This window comes from Somniosus microcephalus, chromosome 20, assembly GCF_052327205.1.
Source record: "Somniosus microcephalus isolate GS21.2 chromosome 20, FLI_Smic_1.0, whole genome shotgun sequence".
NCBI lineage: Eukaryota > Metazoa > Chordata > Chondrichthyes > Squaliformes > Somniosidae > Somniosus > Somniosus microcephalus.
Window position 1 is genome coordinate 36,410,741 of NC_141006.1, and position 19,087 is coordinate 36,429,827.

The 19,087-nt window shown below is 44.3% G+C and overlaps 1 protein-coding gene across 1 annotated transcript in view; it reads left to right on the forward strand.

The window, feature by feature from the left end:
• The window catches only part of csmd2 (CUB and Sushi multiple domains 2), an 807,040-nt gene that overhangs the window by 410,878 nt on the left and 377,075 nt on the right, over positions 1-19,087 (forward strand). The window contains exon 21 of the mRNA XM_085962435.1: positions 11,667-11,869. Within this exon, the coding sequence (XP_085818561.1) occupies positions 11,667-11,869 (203 nt within the window). The remainder of the gene's footprint in view (positions 1-11,666; positions 11,870-19,087) is intronic.

Sequence of the window (19,087 nt, forward strand, 5' to 3'; positions counted from 1 at the left end):
CTAAGTTTCGTTTTTCCAGAAAAGGGTTATGTCATTGTCTCTTTTTGTAAGTTTCATCTCTCTAAACTGGTATGGTCATTTCTGCAATTAAACATACGAATAATTAGTACATTTCATCTTTAAACATTTTGCTGCGCAATTGCGTTCTACTAAGCGTGCCCTGTTACGCTCATTTTTAAATCTTACTTCAGCTTGTAATAAGGGAACAGCTATAATCATGGGGGATTTTAACTTTCATATTGACTGGAGAAATCAAATTGGATAGGGCAGCCTTGAGGAAGAGTTCATAGAGTGCATTAGGGACGGGTTCCTTGAGCAGTATGTTACTGAACCAACCAGGGGGCAGGCGGTCTTAGATCTGGTCCTGCGTAATGAGACAGGATTAATTCAAAATGTCCTAGTAAAGGATCCCCTTGGAATGAGTGACCATAACATGGTTGAATTCCAAATTCAGTTGGAGGGTGAGAGAGTTGGATCTCAAACCAGCGTACTAAGCTTAAATAAAGGAGACTATGAAGGTATGAGAGCAGAGTTGACTAAAGTGGACTGGGAAAATAGATTAAAGTGTAAGACGGTACATGAGCAGTGGTGTACATTCAAGGAGACATTTCACAACTTTCAAGAAAAATATATTCCACTGAGGGAAAAGGGGCGTAAAAGCAAAGACAGCCATCCGTGGCTAAGTAAAGTAATAAAGGATAGTATCCGACTGAAAACAAGGGCATATAAAGTAGCCAAATCTAGTGGGAGGATAGAAGATTGGGAAGCATTTAAAAGCCAGCAAAGAATAACTAAAAGATTAATTAAGAAAGGGAAGATAGATTATGAAAGTAAACTAGCAAAAAATATAAAAATAGATAGCAAGAGTTTCTGCAGTTATATAAAAAGAAAAAGGTTGGCTAAAGTGAATGTTGGTCCCTTAGAGGACAAGACCGGGAAATTAGTGGTGGGGAACATGGAGATGGCAAAAACGCTGAACAAATATTTTGTATCAGTCATTACAGTAGAGGACATTAAAAATATCCCAACACTGGACAAACAGAGGCTATGGGGGGAGGAGCTAAACATGATTAAAATCACTAAGGAGGTGGTACTCGGTAAGATAATGGGACTAAAGGCGGATAAATCCCCTGGACCAGATGGCTTACATCCTAGGGTCTTGAGAGAAGTGGCGGTGGGGATTGCGGATGCATTAGTGGTAATTTACCAGAACTCCTTGGATTCAGGAAAGGTCCCAGCAGATTGGAAAACTGCTAATGTAACGCCCTTATTTAAAAAGGGAAGTAGACAAAAGGCTGGAAACTATAGACCAGTTAGCCTAACATCTGTGGTTGGTAAAATGTTGGAGTCCATTATTAAGGAAGCAGTAACAGGGCATTTGGATAAGCGTAATTTAATCGGACAGAGTCAGCATGGTTTTATGAAGGGGAAGTCATGTTTGACAAATTTGCTCGAATTCTTTGAGGACGTAACAAACAGAGTGGATAAAGGGGAACCGGTGGATGTGGTGTATTTGGACTTCCAAAAGGCATTTGACAAGGTGCCACACAAAAGATTACTGCACAAAATAAAAAATCACGGGATTGGGGGTAATATACTGGCATGGGTGGAAGAGTGGCTATCTAACAGAAAACAGAGAGTTGGGATAAATGGCTCATTCTCAGGTTGGCAATCTGTGACTAGTGATGTTCCGCAGGGGTCAGTGCTGGGGCCCCAACTCTTTACAATCTATATTAACGATTTGGAGGAAGGGACCGAGTGCAACATATCCAAGTTTGCCGACAATACAAAGATGGGAGGGAAAGCAGTGAGTGAGGAGGACATAAAAAACCTGCAAAAGGACATAGACAAGCTAAGTGAGTGGGCAGAAATTTGGCAGATGGAATATAATGTTGGAAAGTGTGAGGTTATGCACTTTGGCAGAAAAAATCAAAGAGCAAGTTATTATCTAAATGGAGAGAAACTGCAAAGTGCTGCAGTACAAAGGGATCTGGGGGTCCTGGTGCATGAAACACAGAAGGTTTGTATGCAGGTACAGCAGGTGATCAGGAAGGCCAATGGAATCTTGGCTTTTATTGCAAAAGGGATGGAGTATAAAAGCAGGGAAGTCTTGCTTCAGTTATACAGGGTACTGGTGAGGCTGCACCTGGAATACTGCGTGCAGTTTTGGTTTCCATATTTAAGAAAAGATATACTTGCTCTTGAGACAGTTCAGAGAAGGTTCACTCGGTTGATTCTGGAGATGAGGGGGTTGACTTATGAGGAAACGTTGAGTAGGTTGGGCCTGTACTCATTGGAATTCAGAAGAATGAGAGGCGATCTTATCGAAACATATAAGATTGTGAGGGGGCTTGATCGGGTGGATGCGGGGAGGATGTTTCCACTGATGGGTGAGACTAGAACTAGGGGGCATAATCTTAGAATAAGGGGCTGCCCTTTCAAAACTGAGATGAGGAGAAACTTCTTCACTCAGAGGGTAGTAAATCTATGGAATTTGCTACCTCAGAGAGCTGTGGAAGCTGCGACATTAAATAAATTTAAAACGGAGATAGACAGTTTCCTAGCTGATAAGGGAATTAGGGGTTACGGGAAGCGGGCAGGGAAGTGGACGTGAGTCTAGGTTCGGATCAGCCATGATCCTATTGAATGGCGGAGCAGGCCGGAGGGGCCGTATGGTCTACTCCTGCTCCTACTTATGTTATGTAACCCCTTCATCCCAGGAATCAACCTGGTGAACCTTCTCTGCACTGCCTCCAATGCAGGTATATTCTTCCTTAAATACGGAGAACAAAACTGTATGCAGTACTCCAGGTGCGATCTCACCAGTGCCCTGGAAAGTTGCATCAAAATATCCCTACTTTTATATTCCATACCCCTTGCAATAAAGGCCAACATTCCATTAGCCTTCCTAATTACTTGCTGTACCTGTATGCTGTCTTTTTGTGTTTCATGTACAAGGACCCCCAGATCCCTTTGTACTGCAGCACTTTGTAGTCTCACTCCATTTAAATAATAATTTGCTTTTTCATTCTTCCTTCCAAAGTGGATAAAATCACATTACACTCCATCTGCCAAATTCTTGCCCACTCACTTAACCTACCTATATCCCTTTGCAGACTCTTTGGGCTGGATTTTGTCAATGGAGACGTGATGGAGGCGGGACTCCCACTTTTTGGGTTTGTAGTCCCGCCTCCATCGATTTGTGGCCAACCCATGCGATTTTCCCTTGATTGACCTTGTTGAGCCTGCCCAGCGGGCTCAGCAGGCCAATTAAGGGACACCTGGTTACAGGTGACATCAGGGATTGACATTTCATCTGTCAAGAGCTTTTGACAGATGAAATATCAGCGTTTGACAGCTCTGTGAAGCTGTCAAACACTGACAATCTGACTTCTAACTTGAGTCCTTCTCCACAGACTCAGTTAGAAATCTCTCCAGAACAGAAAGCAGAATGCTGCAACTTTTGACAGCTCGCGGCCATTCTGCTTTCTGTGCCGGTGAGATGACGGACTCCCGAGACATGAAGGAAGGAAGCCTGCATTCGTAAGTAAAGGTAAGTAAAACTTATTTAAACACTTTACACACACCAAACACACTTACCTTTGCACTCATGCACCCATCACTCACCTGAACACCGGACATCTCGAACCCTCCAAGCCCTTCAGCCCGACGGTCCGCCTCGCTAACTTGCCGTGGTTTGGAGCCGTCAGGCAGCCCACACTTCAGGGCTAAAAATAGGGATTAGGCCAAAAACTGGGATTAGGCCAAAAACTACCTGTTAACAGGCAGTTAATTGGCACTAATCCCCTTCCCGCCTCGGGGAGGCGGCTCCCAGCCCAGGGCGGGTACCCGCCTCCTGGGAAAAGGGCATGGAGGCGGGTTGGGGGCGGGAAGGGTTTGTGCCCCCCCGATTCTGCAATTTTGCCCCCACTCCTGCCTCCAAACCCGCCTCCACGGGGCTTGGAAATTCGAGCCTTTGTGTCCTCCTCACAACTTGCTAACCCACCTATCTTTGTATCATCAGCAAATTTGGCTACAGTACACTCGGTCCCTTCATCCAAGTCACTAATATAGATTGTAAATAATTAATATATATTAACTAAAACAATTTTAATTATTTAATGAAAATTCAAACTTACTTGCTTACCCACATGCATTATGTGGACAGAGATGTTGGGTCAGGTTGGTTCAGTCTTGAGACTATGAAGCGACACCTAGTGGGAGAAGTCTGCATTTGCAGGTGTGTCTGCGTGACAGTTAGTAACTGCTCACTTAATATTGGGAAATTCTACCTGCAATAGAGAATAGTGATGCTCAAATAAGGAATGTGCGACACACGGAGCAAATTTAATGTATTACTAGCTGACCTCACATGGCATTGCACACAGGGAGTTGAGACTAAATGTAGTCTTTAGGCAACGTGGGGTTAGAGGGCAGGTGATAATTGACCAGGATATGCCAAGGTAATTGGGTCACGATTTTAAAGTCATATATTCTGTCCTTATATTTCCATATACTATTTCTATTCCATATTATTTCTGGTTAAACAACAACAACAATAACTTGTATTTATATAGCGCCTTTAACGTAGTAAAATATTCCAAGGCGCTTCACAGGAACATTATAAAACAAAATTTGACACCGAGCCACACAAGGAGATATTAGGGCAGATGACCAAAAGCTTGGTCAAAGAGGTAGGTTTTAAGGAGCGCCTTAAAGGAGGAAAGAGAGAGAGTGAAGCGGAGAGGTTTAGGGAGGGAGTTCCAGAGCTTAGGGCTTTGGCAGCTGAAGGCATGGCCACAAATGGTGTAGTGATTAAAATCGGGATGCTCAAGAGGCCAGAATTAGAGGAGCAAATTAAACAGCAAAATATACCTCAGTTTGGGAAGCAGGGAAGTAGAATTGGTTAGAGCACAGGAGTTTCTCTACAGCGCAGGCTGAGAAGTTGGAAGATATCACACTGAGGTGTTATAGTGCCACCACTGACTGGAGAGTGTAATTACAGTGTGACAAGTTTACATAGGCAGTTTCCATTAGAAATATGGGACGCGATTTTGCCGGCACTCAGAGGGCAGGTTCGGAGGCGGGTCCGCTATCAAAATCAAAATGATTGACAGCGGGTTGGGAGCCTGCTCCGAACTCGTCTCCGTGTAAGTTTCCAAAATGTTGGATCTGCGATTTTAGAACAGACCTGACACCAAGCGGCGGGGGAGGCATTCAAGATAGTTAAATGCTTGTTAAACACTTGTTAACTACTATTTTGCCAGCTTATTTCTATTTTACCACTTTTTTAACAAGGTTCACGTCGGATTCTCTATGTCTCCCCATTGCTGTGAATAGGTGATAGCTGCAAAAGTGGTATAAAAGCTACCATTTCACAGCTGTTCACTTTCCAATGTCAGAAGCTTGAACCTTCAGGACTTGGAAGACACTTTTGAGCTGTATGCAGTTTGGAAGTGTTTGGAGTAAACTCTCTATCCACTGTCACCTCCTTGGAGCAATCTCTCTCACCATTGACAGATCGCTTCTGTCATCTCAACTTCAGCTGCCATCTATTCCAGCAACATCGGTGCCCTTGAAAAAATCTCACCTTGGTCCTCAGAATCCCAACACAATCAGCCCCAACACCAACATCACCAGGCACACCAACATCACCAACAACAGCACCAACTTTCTCCGCAATCACCTGATGCTGCACAGGACACAGGGCATCAGCACCCGACAACATTGCTGCCCGGGAGGCCAGGGATGGCCTCACCATGGCCAGATTTAAGAACATAAGGACATAAGAACATATTTACTTCACTTGACACTGTACACCCTGGTTGCCACATGATGCGCTAGGTTGACACCACCCCACGCCAGCACCATAAAGCATCCCTACAATGTCCAAGCCGTTCCTTTCACAGTCATCACAATTGAGGCGGTGGGGGGGAGTTATGTCTCAACATTCACTGGAACTTACTAAGACACTTCCAAAGGTGAGCACAGATCTGTCCAATAAGGTAAAGTGTTGAAAATAAAGATTTTAATGTTTGACAACACATTAACAGAAACTTCATATGAACATTGGCTAAACCACCCAAGTGCCTACCCTTGTGTGTTGTTAGTTGGTATGCTTGCAGTAGGATGAGGGTGAGTGTGAGGGGTGGCTAGTGAGATGGGGAAGTGATAATGTAGATTAGGAGGGATGGGTGGAGGTGCAAGGTAAGTTGGTGTGAATAAAGATGTGCAGGAGTAAGGTAGGGAAGGCAGAGTGATATGGATGTGATGAGTGGCACAGCAGGATGAGGTCGAGTGTATCTTGGCAGTTTTGTGATTGTGGTAAACCACTGTTATTGTTGTTGTTACACACTGTTGTACCTATGCATGCCTCAACATGTCTCGGCTGGCTCCACCCACAGGCCCAGGTATAAAGGTGATTGACCTGCAGCCCCCTGCCTTCTTGGAACCCTGTCAACCATGAGAGGCATGCTCTGTTCTTTGCTAATAAAAGCCTTTAGTTACTCTCTTAACTCTCAGTCTTTTATGAGTAATTGATAGCGCATCAGTGATCTACTGAGATAATTGAAAGGCTTGTGCCACTGCAGCCTGGTCCTCCTGACAACATCCCTGCTTGTGCCCTCCTGTGCAATGTGCAACCAGACTGTGTTGGTCTCCTGGGGAGGTCTCTTCAGCCCATGGGAAGGGAAGAGAACCTCCCTGCATGCTGTGACTCCCTCCATAAGCATATGGAGGGAGTCATGGGAGAGCCTGGATGCAGCCATGCACCTCTGTGCAGTAATTGTCAGTGTTTGCAGCACCTCAGTGCTGTAGAACACTGACAGCAGAACTGTCAAGATCAATTTGGACATGGTTCCTTTAAGGAAACCGGCTGCCGGCTGATGACATGTCATCAAATGACGTCATCAGACCCGCTTCCTATTAATTGGTCGGGAACGCAGCGGGCTTAACGAGCCCTATTAGCATAAAATCACTTGGAGAGTGCGGGCTGCAGTAGGCAGTGGCCTGGGACCGTGACACCGACCCCGGCCGCCCTGGACCCGCCTTGGACTCGCCTCGGTTGACGAAATCGCGGCCATTGAATTTCTAAAGGAAGAAGTTGACAACAAGAAGTGTGCACTGACATGACATTTTTAATGTATTACAGAACGTTTCAACATCTTGTCATGTGATGGCAGATGTTTTCAGAAGGCTATTGCACAGATAATGGCAGACTTTACAAAACATTAACTGCTCACATGTACAAAATAACCATCGGCCATGGTTTTGCCACTGTCTACGAACAAGCATTAGTGACCCTATATAATGCAATTCACATTCAGCCCTCACTGCCTTGTAACAAGTGAGTGTTTTTTTTTTATTCCATAAAGCAACAGTTTAGAGTTTCATCGGAACCCCTCAATAACGCTATAGCCTTGTAACACATTCAAACCAGTTATTGCTCCCTATCTCATCGCCATCACCGTTTATATTGGAGTTGTCCATTATTAGTTATATCTCTAGATGATAACCAAAAATTGTCCAAAATGTTTTCTGAAACGTAGCTTGTGATAGAATACAAAAGCAACAAGTACGACCACAGGTAAACAGAGCACTAGCCAGCGGGGAAGTACTACCACAGTGAAACGGAGCACTGGCCAAAACATTATTTGGAGTGTTGTGTTCAGTTGTGGGCCCCCCCACCTTGGGAAGGATATACTGGCCCTGGAAAAAATCTAGCAACCATTCACGAGGGTAATACCTGGGGATGGAGCTATGATTTTTTTAAACTGCATAAAGTTGGGTTATATTCCTCGGGATTAAGAGGGTTAATGGTTGATTTGATTGATGATGAAGGGAATTGATGAGGTGAAAAGGGCACAACTCTAATTGGGCAATCCAGAACAATGAGCCTTATATAAAAAAAAATAAACCTAGAAAAGCATTCTTCACAAAAAAGGTCATAAAAATGTGGGATGCACTGATGCGGAAGGCCATGAATGCAGAATCAATTGAAGTGTTTAAAAGAAGGTGGATACGCTTGGAAAGTAAAGGTATTAGCGGATATTGAGAAAGAGTGGGGAATTGAGCTGAAAAAGATTATACCTGCTGTGGCTGACAAAGTGATGGCGCAGTCTTGATGGTTCAAATGGCCTAATCGTGTTCCTATGATAAACTAGCCAAGTTAATAATTAAGCCACATGACCCGTTTTAAAGGGAAACACTGAAGTTAGCATCTTGTCTAAGATGAAACCAGCATCAATACTCCCAACAAAAAGACAGTTTCAACATCAGGATCCCCTTTTCAAGTGGGAGAGTGACAATGTATCATTTTGGCAGCATCAATTTTTGAAAAGGACTTTCTAGTGAGGGCGGCACTTATTAAGAATAGACCAGCAGTTGCTTGTTTTAAAGTACAGTCCCCACCACTTGTAGCATCCCCACTGATCACAGACTCTTATTGGGCAAATGATGGTAACCGTTTACCATCACTATAGATGTCAGTTACAAAAGCGGTGCTTAAACTGTATTCGCGGACACAATTTGCCTGCTATACGCGGTGGCAGGTGGCAATGCCAGGCGGGACAAGAAATCCATAACAGCCGTTCAAAATTGCCCATTAACTCCCAAGGTGGAGAACCATTTAAAAGCAGAGACCATGCTACCTTCTGACACTTTTGTGCCTAAGCAGAGAGACAGTAACCTTAACTTGTCGCTGTTGATGTCCCTTCACAAGGACAGCGTGAGGCCTGTTTTTCTTTCAAGGCAGTGTCACGCTATGAAGGGAGTTACACGTGCCGATGTCTGCGCTTGGAGCCTGGAAGATTGAAACTTTCACAACTTAGTGGCCTGATCAGATACATCCATGAGGTTTGTTATCAACCTGATTGTAAAACAGAGCCTAGAATTTGTGACAGGAAATAGGGAATAACCGGGATTGTAAAGAAATCGCACTTTAATGAGGAGCGAACAGCTGCTTGAACTGCCCAAAATGGACGGCGCGCTTAATACAGTTTAAGCGGTGCCTTTGTAATTCATAGAATTAACTTCACCCTCTTCTTTTGTGAAGACAGATGCAAAGTACTCATTCAGTACCTCAGTCAAGCCCTCTGCCTCCACAAGAAGATTTATTTTTCTGTCCCTAATTGGACCCACCATTCCTTTAACTAGTCTTTTACTTTTTATATGTTTACAGAAGATTTTGGGGTTCCATTTTGTGTTACCTGCTAATGTTTTTTCATACTCTCCTTTTGCCCTTCTTGCTTTTTTCAATTCCCCCCTGCACTCACGATATCCTGCCTGGTTTTCTACTGTATTCTGTTCCTTACATCTGTCATAAAGCTCCTTTTTTCTGTTTTATTTTAATCTCCATTTCCTTTGCCATCCAGGGAGCTCTAGTTTTGGATGCTCCCTCTTTCCCCCTTATGGGAATATGATTGGTTTGTACCCGAACGATCTCCACCTCAAAGGCCTGCCTTTGCTCATTTACTGTTTTCTTGGCCAATCTTTGTTTCTAGTCCACCTGTGCCAGATCCCTGCTAAATCACTGAAATTGACTCTCTTCCAGTTGAATACTCTCGCCTTCGATTTTTCTTTTTTCCTTTCCATAATCTACTTTAGGGTCATCAGGCGGCAGCAGCAGAGAGGAGAGACAAGGTGCATAGAAAACTAGGAGGGACGAACAGCAACAGACCAAGAATAGTGTGGAAAGAGCAGGAATTAGTTGGAGGATAAAAGCAAAGCAGACTAGCATGATGTTGGAATGCATGTGTTTTAATGCAAGGAGTGTTACAAATAAGGTTGATGGGCTATAGCCGCAAATTGCCACATAAGGTTATGATATAATGGCTATAATGGACACCTGGCTGAAATATGGGCAGGAAGGGGAACTAAACGTTCCAGGCTACAATGTATTCAGGAGGGATAGGGAAAGGAAAAAGAAAGGGGGGTGACAATATTGAACAAGGATAATATTACAGAGCGACGATATGCTAGAGGGTTCAAAGACTGAATTTATTGGTTAGAGTTAAGGAACAGAAAAAGGAGCCGTTACATTGTTGGGTGTTTAATATAGAACCCCAAATAGTGAGAAAAAGATAGAGGAGTAAATCTGTAGGCAAATTCCAGAAAAATGTAGAAATAATAGAGCTGTAATAGTAGGGGGATTCAGTTACTCTAATATAGACTGGGGCAGGGGGAATAGAGTGAAGGGCAAGGAGAGTGAAGAATTCCTAAAATGTGTACAGGATAACTTTCTTCTTCAATATATATCTAGCCAACGAGGAAGGAAGCATAGCTGGATCTAGTTCAGGAATAATGTAGGGCAAGTGGAGTGTGTTTCAGTGGGAGATCATCTGGCTAATAGTGATCATAATATAATTAGGGTTGTAATTGATGCCTATGGTAATGGCAAATGGTCAGCACCATTTGCCCGATATAGGTAGCTGCCTGGGATAAGCGGGTATGGTGTAATTAGTGGGGACTGTATCTAAAAAATGGAAAAACAGCTACTTCATTCCTCTTTTGCAGTTAATATGGTGAAAAGAGAACAGAACAATCTGTCAGAATCGGTTTGGGTAATGCTCTGCAAATGTGAGATGTTCCATTATGAGCTTTCAAATGAAAATAGTTGTTGAATAAGGATTGATAAAAATGCATTCTCGCAAAAGACTTTCTCAGTCGACAAATACTTTAGAATAGATATAATTCTTCCTCATTATTCAGAAAAGGCCAGAAAGGTTTCCAAATAATATCTAACAATGAAGTACCAAGAGACTGTAATAAAATGGGCTGTCAGTTAAATTACAGTATTTGGAACAGTGCGATTGTCCATGGATTTCAATAAAAAGCTTTTGTGAAAAGACATGTTTAAATTTGAGAAATCACTCTGAATGAGGCATGCTTTCTCACTGTGGTACATCAATAGATCAGTGTGTTCCATTAGTTTGTATTACTTATGAAGCTAATCTTGTTTTGAAATGATTTCACTTCCAAAATTATGCATTCTGTTTTTCCTGTTGTATGTTGTTATTCTATCTCTGTTATTACATTGCTTGTATTGTGGTTTTACAAAACAAACAGGACTTGTTGGTAATGCTGATGGGTCTTCCTCTTTGCTGCAAAAAATACTCTTCCCAAGGCAGGCACCGCCATTAAATCCCTCCTCCATGAACTATCTGTTGCAAACTGGCTGTCGGATGGTGCGCAAACGCAATTGGAAGTATGGGAAGCTCAACTGGAAACCACGGATGGATGGTTTGTTCTGAGGGAGCTGATGGCAGCATCCACTATAGATGTAGCTACACCAGAGATACCTTGGAACGTTTTTTTATGTGTGGCAAAGAAAAAAATAAACCTCTGGAGTAGAGCCAGGTTTCTTAAGGTTAAGATTAAACCCTGGAAGGTAAATTGAAACCTCCAGCCTGTGGTGTTCCTTTAAAGTAACAAACCTATTTTTTTTGCATTCCTGCAGTGACCATCATAATTTTCAGGTCAGAGGCCATGAAAGGAAAGTAGGCTTAATTCCTGCTACTGATTTGAATAACTATGCAATTGAAGATTGCTAAGTAACAAAAGCCACGGCAACAATCTGTATCCCCGCGTGTGTGCCGCATAGTTTATTAAAAAATATCAGTGAATACCCTAACCCCATACATCATTTCCCTTTTTGGTTCTTCTTTTAGCATCCACTGCCTAGTTTTCCACACGGAAGCTGTTCATGATGTTCTGAAGATTTGGGATGGACCGCTGGAGAGTGGCATTCTCCTGAGGGAGATGAGCGGCTCCGCACTGCCCCCCGATATCCACAGCACGTTCAACTCCATCACCCTCCAGTTCGACACAGACTTCTTCACCAGCAAGCAGGGCTTCGCCATTCAGTTCTCAAGTACGTATCAATTTACTGAGGTCATCAGGACTATCATTGGTCGCAGTTCCTATTCTAGGCACAGTGGAAATATTGTCTGGAATATTGTTGTGCCGAATTTTTAGCAGGAGATTAAATTTATATCCATTGTAAGGTAAATTGTAAATGGTCTGTGAAAGGAGCAGATGTCACGGCTCAAATGGCCTTTTCAGGTTTAATATTTGATTTATTCTTACTGTCTAAAATTTTTCAATAGACGTTGGAGCCCTTCAAAGAAATAATTTTTTTCTCCGAACGTACCTTCACTTGAAATTGCTTTTAAGGCACAGTACTCCCTAATTGAGAATAAAAGCATGTTAATGTTTCAATTGAAAACCTGTGTTTTAAACGTGTCTCCTTGTAAGTCTGTAAATTACCGCCTGATTAGATTTATGTTTTCTGTTTAATTCAATAAGCATAATAACCAGGTTGATTCAGATTAACTACCTTTGTTTTATCATTTTATGGGGAGTAAGAAATCTACCATTGCAGCCTTTTATAAAAAGCACGGCTGACACTTTAAAGCAGCATTGATGTGACAAACAATTACAGCAGCTCAAATTTAATTTAGCACTTTACAGCATATGTTTTATGTAGCTCCAGGCGATTTAGTTGTGTACAAATTTGGTGCTGATACTTTGAGCAGTCATTAACATTTTCTCCCTAGTTGTACTTGGTGTTTATGAAGATAAGGATCTTGAAGGCCGCCTGTCCCATTAAAGCACATTCCCGCCGCCCCCCCATCCGCCCCCCCCACCTCCAGTACACGGACTCTCCCATCTTGGCATCCAACAGTATTTTGAATTTCCTTGCTCTACGACCATACCTGCCAGACTCTTCCAAACATTGATACTGCTTGCGTGAAGAGTTTCTTCCTGATATTTGTTCTATTAACATTTTCACTAAAATTTATTGATGAAAAAAACTGCTCTCTGTACAGTATGAAAAATTATGGCTGAAATTTTCACAGGTGGGTTAGAGGCGTGGGGGGGGGGGGGAGTGAAAGTTGAAAAAATGTGAACCCTGACCCCAACCTGCCTATTACGTCCGTGAATGATTGAGACACGGACAGCAGGAGTTGAACAAAACAAGTCTTTACTGATGGAAGTCAATAGTGAAACTGGAACAACAGAGGCTCACTAGCGCCTTTTATACAGGGGTGGTCACTGCCGGTACTGCAGTCTGAGACCAGTTATTCTCTTAAAGGTACATACACAACAATGCCTCCCCTTTTAGATAAACAGTACATAACATTCATTTAACAACTAAATGATAACTAATTACAATCACAATTACAGTTGCTAGATACATTGGTTAAGTTTAAGCAATTATAAGTTCAGTCTTTGAGGAGGCTTCCTGATTCTGTCTGGATAACGCCTCTTTGGGGTATCCGGTTCTTCTGGCAATGTTGAGTCGGGATCAATGTCGTTGTTTGGTTCATCTGCTTCCAATATTACCGGTTCTGCGGTAGCTGCAATTGGTACGTCGATTTCATTACCAGGTGTATCAGATCGTGGTGTGGAGTTGACGTTTTCCAGTGACTCTAGAATCTGGTCAGCATGGCATCTTACAATGCTCTCTCCAACGTCCATGGTATACATGAGAGGTCCTTGCCGTGTACAAATCGTTCCTGGCTGCCATTTCTCAGTGCGGTAGTCCCGGGCCAAAACTGGTTGACCTATCTTAAAACTCCTGGTCGGCCTTTCATTCATATTCTGAAACTGCCTGTTCTCCACATCTCTTTGGACGTTTGGCTTAACCAAATCCAAGCGGCATCGTAGTCTTCGATTGAAGAACATCATGGCTGGAGTTTGGTTGGTAACCGCATGTGTCGCATTCCGGTAGGCAAACAAGAAGTTGTCCACCTTGTGTTGCAGGGGTATATCTTCATTACACATTGCCTTGATAGCCTTCTTGAATGTTTGGACAAACCTCTCGGCCAATCCATTAGTGGCTGGATGATATGGGGCAGATGTGTAATGCTTAACACCATTGTTCTTTAAGAACCTCCGGAACTCTTCAGACACAAACTGTGGTCCATTGTCAGAGCAAATCTGTTCAGGCAGCCCATTCCTGGCGAATATGGTTCGTAAAACTGTGATAGTTTTTTCCGTGGTGGTTGAGGACATTTTTATTACCTCTGGCCACTTTGAATGTGCATCCACTGCAATTAAAAACATCGAGTCCATGAAGGGACCAGCAAAATCAATGTGCACCCTTTGCCATGGAGATGAGGGCCACTCCCATGGATGCAGAGGAGCTTGTGGTGGGGCGTTTTGGACCTTCTGGCATCCTGCACAGCTCTTGGTCATCTCTTCGATTTCTCTATCGATTCCCGGCCACCACACAAACGCTCTGGCTAAGTTCTTCATTTTTACCGCACCCAGATGACCCTCATGAAGCTCATTGAGCACTCTATCCGTCAACTTAGGTGGAATTACTACTCTGGATCCACACATCAAGGTTCCTCTGCACACTGACAGCTGTTCACTTCTCGGCGAGAATGCTGGCAGCAGTGGTTCGCCATGTGCTGGCCATCCCTTCACCGTTAAATCATAGACCCGTGATAGTGTCGGGTCATTACGTGTTTCCTTTTCTATGTTTGCATTCCTCACAGGGAGACATTCGACTATGGTCGAGTGGAATAACTCCATTGGATCCACTGCAAGGTCTTCTTCTTCCACCGTCGGCAACGGTAGGCGTGACAATCCATCAGCATTCCCATGCTGTTTAGTTCCTTTGTACTCAATGTCATATTGGTGTGCCCCTAGGAAAAGGGACCACCTCTGCAGCCGTTGTGCTTTCATTATCGGTACGCCCTTCTGAGGGTTGAAAATGGAGACAAGAGGTTGATGATCAGTTAGTAGAGTAAATTTTTGACCGTGCAGGTAGTGATTGAACTTCTTCACCCCCCACACTAGGCTGAGGGCCTCTCTGTCAATCTGGGCGTAGTTACACTCGGCAGAAGTTAACGAGCGTGACGCAAAAGCTATCGGCCTCTCTAAACCATCAAGGAATTTATGTGACAGTATCGCCCCAATGCCATAGGGAGACGCATCACACGCCAGTCTGATCGGCAGTGCTGTGTTGTAGTGAGCCAATACTTCCCTTGAAGTGATTAAGTCCTTACTCTTCTGAAAAGCCCGCTTACAATCATTGCTCCACTCCCATGCTACTCCCGTTCGTAGCAGGGCGTTCAGTGGGTGCAGAATTGTCGACAAATTCGGCAAAAACTTATGGTAGTAATTCACCAATCCGAGGAATGACCTCAGTTGCGACACATTTTCAGGCGCTGGGGCCTTAACAACTGCTTCAATTTTGTCAGGGGACTTATGTAGCCCCTCTTCATCAATCACGTGGCCACAATACGATATCAGTTTCTTAAAAAACTCGCACTTGGGGCGGTTGGCTCGCAGCCCATGTTCCCGTAGTCTAGTGAGCACCTGTTCTAGGTTGTTAAGGTGTTCACTGTCATCTTCACCTGTCACAAGGATGTCGTCCAAGTAACACTGAGTCCCCGGAATCCCTTGCAGGACTTGTTCCATCACTCTTTGCCATATCGCCGGAGCCGATGCTACTCCGAATACCAATCGATGATACTGGTAAAGACCTTTGTGAGTGTTTATCGTGAGATACTTCCTAGAGGACTCTTCAACCTCCATCTGCAAATATGCTTGTGCTAGGTCAATTTTTGTAAAACGCTTCCCTCCAGACAGTGAGGCGAAGATGTCTTCTATCCTTGGAAGAGGATATTGTACTGTGTGAAGGACTGGGTTCACCATCACCTTGAAATCCCCACAGATGCGAATCTTCCTTGGCTCCCCGGACTTATTGCTTAACGTTTTCTTCATGACAGGAACGATGGGTGTCGACCACTCGCTCCAGTCGACCTTAGACAACACGCCTGCCTTCTCCAGATTCTCCAGCTCTGCCTCGACGGCTAGGCGAATTGCATATGGTACCGGTCTTGCTTTGAAAAACTTGGGAACTGCATTCTCTTCTATTTTTATCGAGGCGGTTACGCCTTTAAGCGTGCCCAGTTCTTGTTGAAATACCTCTTTGGCGTTAGCTAAGATTGTTGACAATCGTCCAGGAGTGACGTCTTCATCTTTTTTACCGTCCACCGTCATTGCATGAATGGAGTGCCAATCTAAGTTTATCTTCCTGATCCATTCCCGTCCCAATAACGGTGGTCCACCATTTGGCAGTATGTAGAGATACAATTTCCGTATTTTCTTGCCGTTGTATTTGACAGGCACCCTTATTTTTCCTCTGGGGTATACTTTTTGCCCCGTATACGTCGTCAAGACGATGGATGTCTCTCTCTCAAGGGTATGTGTGAAAATAGCCGCTCGTAGTCTCGTCGATTCATGACGGTTAGCGCTGATCCTGTATCCAATTCCATTTTAACTTGGGACCCTGCTATCGTGAGGGTGACCCAAATGGTTTGGTGATCCTCTTTTGTGATTACATTGTGAAGTTTGAGACAGCTTAGTCTCCTGTTCCCGGATTCACTATCGCTCATCTGGTCTTCGGAACTACTGTCCGTCATCTTTTGTACTTTCTTGTACGGTTCCTTAGTAGCCTTTTTGTTGTCGCTGGTCTTCTTCCCAGACCTGCAAACTCGTGCAATGTGTCCCATCTTCCCGCATTGCCTGCATATCTTGTCTTTGGACCAGCAGTCCTTCTGGTCATGGTTAGTTCTGCCGCAGCGATAACATTTTGCAAATCCCCGTGTCATTTCGTGGGTGCCGTATTCCTGTGGTTTTTGTTGAATTTCTGCAGCTCCCCTGGCTCTGCTTCATACGATACTGCCACGCTGAAAGCCTTATCTAGCGTCAGCTCTTTCTCTGCGAGTAACTTCTTCTGTGTTCCTTCACTCAGGAGTCCACAGACAAATTTGTCCCGTAGGGTATCTGCCAGTCCTGCTCCGAACTGGCAGTGCTTTGATAGCTTTCGTAGTTCCGTAAGGTACTCAGCATTGCTCTCATCTGTATGCTGAGTTCTCCTGTGGAATTTAAATCTTTCTGCTATCAACAGCGGTGCAGGGTTTAGGTGTTCCTGTAGGACAGCAACAATTTCGTTAAAACTCTTTGCCTTCGGTTTGGCTGGAGTAATCAGGTCCCGCAATAGGCCGTACGTTCTAGCGCCCATTAAATTTAGCAATATCGATGCCTTTTTCTCCTCAGCTATTTCGTTTGCCTCGAAATATACCTTGACTCTTTCCACATACGTGGTCCAGTCCTCTATTGTATTATCAAAAGCAGTGATACAGCCAGTCTTCGGCATCTTGCAAATCTAAAATGGCGCCTCCCGCGCTTTGCCTTCTTCCCCGATTTAACAAAATGGCACCTCCCACGCTTTGCCTTCTTCCCCGCTGTTGCTAGCGTTGCTTTCCGTGGTTCCCGTTGCAACCTGCAACTCCTCGCGGTTTCTTGTGCGTTTAATATTTCTTTTTTTATTATTTTCCCGTCGTGGCACAACCCTGTGGGACTCTTGCCTCCCTCTTCTCGGGTCTATACGCAGCCCGGCTTCGTAGCACCGGCCGCGCCCTGTGTGCTCCACCCTCTCTCTCTCTTCTTCCCGACAACGCTGCTCGGCCCCGTTGCAAACCATCCGCTCGAGTTCGCGACCGCCGCAGCCCAGGAAGGATCAGTGCACTACCTGCCACCAGCCCGATTAGCTGAAGCACCGTCGACAGGAACCAGGCCCCGCTTCCGACAGCTTCTCCAGCAATCTTCAACTCCTCAACACAGGGGCGGATGCCCACGGTCGACGCCCGTTTCTACTGCCTCTTACTTTCTTTTCTTTCTGGCCTCGACCTCTGCTCACTTCGCTGTAGGAATGGATCCCAGGAGGTGGTGCAGACTGTAGGTAGGTTCGTATCTGCTCGTCGCCAGTATTACGTCCGTGAATGATTGAGACTCGGACAGCAGGAGTTGAACAAAACAAGTCTTTACTGATGGAAGTCAATAGTGAAACTGGAACAACAGAGGCTCACTAGCGCCTTTTATACAGGGGTGGTCACTGCCGGTACTGCAGTCTGAGACCAGTTATTCTCTTAAAGGTACATACACAACACTGCCCACTTTCACCTTTCACTCAGAAGGGACGGGGGGAGGCGGGTTGGCAATATATATATTATAATGAGGCCTGAAGCCTCTACTTTCACCTGCTTTGCAGGCTGTACTGCAGGCGGACGGGGATCCCGGGGCTCGCTGCGCCAGTCCTGCTTACCGAAAGTCGCCCACTGGGCACTCGCATTCCAAGGGTGGGACCCGGCAAAATCTAGCCCACATATGTGTTTGTTTTTAACACTAGTTTGAAAGCTGAGAAAGTAATGTGGAACCCCAAATGAGCAGATTTAGGGTTGAATCCCAGTCTTGACCAATCTGCATGATCTGGTGAATGAGTCCCCTGTGGGAGTCCAAAGTATGTTATCTTCCTCCATCTTCAACATCCCTCACTCCCGCACACTTTCTCTCACACACACTCATCCCTCTTTTGATAGCACATTTGGCACTCTTACTTCTCAGTCAGAAGGTTTGTAAATTCAAGCCTAAGTTCCGGATTTGAGTGTGTAAACTAAGCTCCAGTGCAGTACTGAGAAACTTGCTGCATTGTTGGGGGTGCCATCCTTCAGATCAGACAATAAATCCCCATTTAGCTATTTCCAGAGATTCAGGTGGATGTTGAGATCTTGTGGTGTTCTGGTCAACATTACACCCACAACCAACGCCACCAGAAACAGATCAACTGGTCATTCATGTCATCCTGTTTGTAGGATCATACTGTCCCTACATTACAACAATCATTAAATTTAAAAGTAATTAATTGTTTGTGAAGTACTTTGGAATGTTTCTGTGAGACATGATGAGGTGCTTTATAAATGCAAGTCTTTTTTACATGCACACATACCCACCTCACAAGATTATCATCATGTATTCTATTTCTATCATAACACTTTACTGAAGGGTAAAAAATCAAACACTAAAAGAGGGGTTTACCATTTTTTAAATATAATTTTAAGAATGAAGTAGCCACTTCCCATCCACTTGCACCAATTTCTCCCTCATGCACGCTCTGTAAATCCGTTAATCTCCTGCTGCTCCCGGTATTTTCTTTACCTGGGCGGATCTGGTGCGGGTGGTGGCCATGTGGGGTCCCGACCCCCGCTGCTACCTCCATCCCGCTGTTGAA